Below are 4271 nucleotides of genomic sequence, written 5' to 3' on the forward strand. Positions count from 1 at the left end.
GTGAACCTGAAGCAGGGACATAACCCCAGCTCCTCCTTAGGTGGAAGCAGAGCATCCAGATCCTGGTCGACACTATGCCTAGCAGGTGCTTCTATGAACATCTGAGACGGGGCTCCTCATCAGGAGTATGGTGTGTCTTTGGGGGGCTGTGGGGTGAGGTGGGAAAAGCCAGGCTGAGCTTGTGACCAGTTTCACACTTTGTGGGAACCAGAAGCTCCTTCCCCAGGGGCCTCTCTAGTCCCCGCATGCATCTCTGTGTCCTTTCAAAGCTGTGGAACCATGGGCCAGATCTCAACCTCTCAAAGCCACTGTCCTCACCTGAAAATAAGTGTAATACCTGCAGGTGATGGTTAAATAATGCACCGGAAGTGCTTATCAGTGTGCCAGACATCAGGGGAGCTTGAGAAATGGCAACACTCAAATCTTGCACCCTGCTCCATGGATCCCACTACCCTGCCTGTGGGTGTGCAGTGTGCAATGGGATGGACACGCATGACTGTTAACCTGGGCTGGGACAAAAGGGCGGGCAGGAAAGAGAGGACGCACAGGGTCCATGAACTACTCAGCTCCAGAGGATGAAGACAGGCAGTTGGCAAGATGGAGGCAAGGGAGCAAGTGGAGAAGACAGACAAGAGGGAACAGATCTAAGTCTCCAAGAGAGATGGAGTAACAGCCAGCCAGAGACTGAAGGGGAACGAGAACAGGGCTGCGGAGATGCCCTGTGGAAGGAGGCCTGCCAGGCTACCGCGGAGATGGACAGTTCTGGGACACAGTGACAGACTGAGCTGATGACAGAAAGTGCTTTGCAGACCTCAGAGGAAAAATAAAAGTTTACTCCTTAATATGTCGTCCTTGTGGGTACCCTCAAGTCTAACGGGGACGGGCAAGCCCGGAGGCTTCATGGGGCCACAAACTCTGGGGCCCTGAAGAATCAGCCTCAGGCACATGGTGCACCCATGATCCGTCCTTGTGACTTTGGGCATCACGGCCTGAGAGTCCTCATCTCTCCGACCTTTAACACACACCACCACGGACAAGGAAGCAGTCCACAGGGTTTACCAGGGATGTGCAGCAAAACAGGAACATGTCTGTTAAAAACCCCAAACCTGAGATGATTGAAGAGCCAGTTCCGGTACCCCATCTGACACTGTCCCAGGCACCTGGAGATGACCACGTACCCCCAGGCCCTGGAGCAGGCAGAGTTGTGTGTGTCTGTGGAGGTCTGGCATCCGGACCGAGGGTCTGCCTTTAATTCTGTCCTTCAAATGGGGTTGAACCGGGCACATCCACAAGTGGTCAGGGGTGCGAGCGGGCACGTGCTGCCTCCCGCTGAAGTCCAAGGTTGGCTAAAGGGTGGAATCCATCAGGGGGTGGCCATTCTCAGGAAGCATGATGCGCGTGCTGGCGCCTGCTCGGGTGGAGGATGTGTAGTGGGCAGACTCCTGGGTGGACCGGCGGAGGCACTGACAGCAGAGGAGGCGGCGGAAGGTGCGGCGCATCTCGGCATCGCGGCAGGAGTACACCACAGCGTTGACCAGGGAGTTGGCCTCGGCCAAGAGTAGGAAATACTTCTCCACAGCCAGGACGTTGCAGGACTTGCAGTCCAGACCGTCTAGGAGCAGCACCACCTGGCCCGGCGTCCAACAAACCACGAACGCCCCTGCGGGATGGAGCCCAAGGTGACCCACAGCTCCAAGCTCAGGCCTGGAGGGGTGTCCAGAGCTTGGACAACAGCTGTGGTTTGCAGTGCAAGGGAGGCTTGTCTTGCCGGCTTGGCAGGGTGAGGGGGCAGAATTGCTAAGAAGGGTCTCTTTACTCTGACTTATCTGCCAGAAGGGACACCTTTCTGAATTGGTGCACTGTGGCCAGAGCCCTGGGCATTTCCACATGGAGATCTGTTCTGTGGGGAAAAGACATCACTGTGGGAGAGGCCAGTTACTCCGTGGGGGGAAGGAGACCATTGGAAGAGTCACTCCTTGTTCTTGTGTGTTTGTGTGTGTGTGTGTGTGGGGGGGGAGGTTGGGGGGTGGGGGCGGGTATATCCTAATGGGAAGGCCTCTTGCTGCCTCCGCCACCCAGACCATCCTACATTGCAACAGCCAGTGACCATGTTACTCCCTTAAGGAATTCAGAACAAAATCTGACTCCTATCTCTGCCCTCCGAGGCTGTGCTGACCTGCTCTCCTCTCTGGAATTGCTGCCCGGTCCTGCCTGGGGCTCTCTGTCCTTCTGCCAGGAACTCTTTTCCCTTCTCCAGCAATTAGATCTCTGCTCAGATATCACCTCCTTGGAGAACCTTCCCCACCCAAATCATCTCCTCCCATCACACTCCTCCATCAGGTCTTGGAGGACTTGGGGGAAAGTGGGGTCCCACTCACCCAGGATGATGACAACAGTCTTGACCAGGCTGAGCGTGGTCTCGCGGTAACGGGGGTGGCAGCTGACATGCTCCGCCATGCGCTGCACCCGCCGACGAACGTAGAAGAATATGCGGGTGTAGACAGCCACCATGAGCAGGAAGACGAGCAGGCTGGAAAGGGCCCAGACCGCCAGGTAGGAGCGGCTGAGCAGGGGGGCCATGCGTGAGCATCTGTCCAGGGCACAGAGGCAATGCCAGGAGTGGGCGGGCAGCAGCCCCAGGCCCAGCGCAGCCACCCACACTCCCACAATGAGCATGACCACGCGGCCACGCGGCAGGCGGCTGTGCAGCTGCACGGCCATCACGCTGCGGTGCCGCTCCACAGCGATGGCCAGCAGCGTGGCCACCGAGGCCGTCAGGCTTGTGTCCAGCAGACCCTGCCGCACGAACCAGCCCTGGAGCGAGAGCCGGGCTGTGCGCGGGCCAGTGTGAAACATGAGGAAGAGGTAGGCCACACCGGCAAAGAGGTCAGCGGCGGCCAGGTTGCCAAGCAGGTAGTAAATGGGCTGGTGGAAGCGACGGTTCGAGGCGATGGCTGCGATGATCAACAGGTTGGTCAGCAGCACCAGCACACTGACCGTCAGGCCCAGTGCCACCACCACCACATCCTTCGGCCGCCAGTGGGAGCTCAGCTCCTTGCCACTGTTGTTGTAGAAGAAGCCGATGGTCTCGTTGTAGTAGCACTGGCCCATGGTGACCACCTGGGGGCAGAGGTAAAGGTCAATGCGGGCGGCACGTGTTGGAAGGACGCAGAAAGGAGCCGCACACAGAGGGTAGGATCAGGACAAGAAGGCCAAAGCTCTCAAACTCAAAGGCCTCAGGGCAGAGTGGTGTTTGGGGGACCAGAGTGACCTAGAAAAGCAAGCTCCATGGGTTGTGGGGTGCTGGTGGGACAGTTGTTGCTTATTTACAAATAAGATTCTTACAGCCTTAGCTGGCTTAGCTCACTGGATAGAGCGTTGGCCTGTGGACCGAAGGGTCCCGGGTTTGATTCTGGTCAAGGGTCCGCACCGAGGGTGCAGGCTCGATCCCTGGTCAGAGTGTGAGCCAGAGGCAGCCAACTGATGTGTCTCTCTCATCAATGTTTCTTTCTCTGTCTCTCTCCCTCCCTTACACTCTTGAAAAATATCCTCGGAGGAGAGTTAACAAAAAAAAAGAAATAAAGAAAAAGACTCTTACAGAAGTTACCTCCCAAATCAAACAACTGACTGGTTGGGTTTATTTGTTTGTCCCCCCCCCCCCCTCCCCCCGCCAGTTGGTTTTGTTTTGTAACCTAAAGGAACAAACAAAATCCATCTGCCTAGTTCCACCAATCTGGGTCCAGTCTGTTCTGGTCGGGGAGGGTTGGTTAGGGCAGGACAAAGGGGTGTGAGTAGGGAAGGGAGGGTAAGCTCAGTGTCGGGGCCACTGCAGAGAGCAGAGCCCGGGGGCATGTGCGCGCGGCGGGGCCTTTGCTGGGGCCCTGCAGGCGGTGGTGCCGGGGCCTGGGGGTGACGGGGGCCCGAGCGGACAGCCCAGGAGTTGGGCGACGGGCTTCGGACGAGAGCGCTGCCGGTGCGGGCGGGGATCAGGCCGCTCCGGGGGACGCGGGCTCTGGTGGCCTCCGCGAAGGGCGCAGCCGGCAGGGCTTTCCGAGCGCCCGGGCTTGGGAGGAGGGTGAGGGGAGGAGGGGCGGCACCTGGGCCCCGCGGGCAGGCGCCACACCCTCCCGGGGACCCGCGCCCACCCGCCCCGTCCGGGCACGGCCTCACCTAGGCGGTCCTTCACGCTGCTGACCGGGCGGCCTCGCAGGGGGGAGGGCCGGGCCGGGCACCCATGGCCCAGCGAGCGCGCAGGGAGCGCAAGTGTGAGT

At 59.1% G+C, this 4271-nt stretch overlaps 1 protein-coding gene across 1 annotated transcript; it reads right to left on the reverse strand.

Moving 5' to 3' along the window:
- Positions 1 to 812: 812 nt before the first annotated feature.
- On the reverse strand, positions 813 to 4271 carry LPAR2 (lysophosphatidic acid receptor 2). Its single transcript, XM_006100416.3, has 3 exons — positions 4171 to 4271; positions 2379 to 3120; positions 813 to 1660 (listed from the first exon to the last, which is right to left on the reverse strand). Exons 2-3 carry the CDS (start codon positions 3109 to 3111, stop codon positions 1347 to 1349), a joined length of 1047 nt encoding a protein of 348 aa, XP_006100478.1. The 5' UTR covers positions 3112 to 3120; positions 4171 to 4271; the 3' UTR covers positions 813 to 1346.

The sequence above is a fragment of the Myotis lucifugus genome, unplaced genomic scaffold (assembly GCF_000147115.1).
Source record: "Myotis lucifugus unplaced genomic scaffold, Myoluc2.0 scaffold_311, whole genome shotgun sequence".
In the NCBI taxonomy this organism is placed as follows: Eukaryota; Metazoa; Chordata; class Mammalia; order Chiroptera; family Vespertilionidae; genus Myotis; species Myotis lucifugus.

Coding starts and splice junctions, on each gene's coding strand:
- LPAR2 (XM_006100416.3), bottom strand. CDS start 3,111: ATGGGCCAGTGCTACTACAACGAGACCATCGGCTTCTTCTACAACAAC. Junction 1,661..2,378: donor GACTGTTGTCATCATCCTGG/GTGAGTGGGACC, acceptor TCCATCCCGCAG/GGGCGTTCGTGGTTTGTTGG.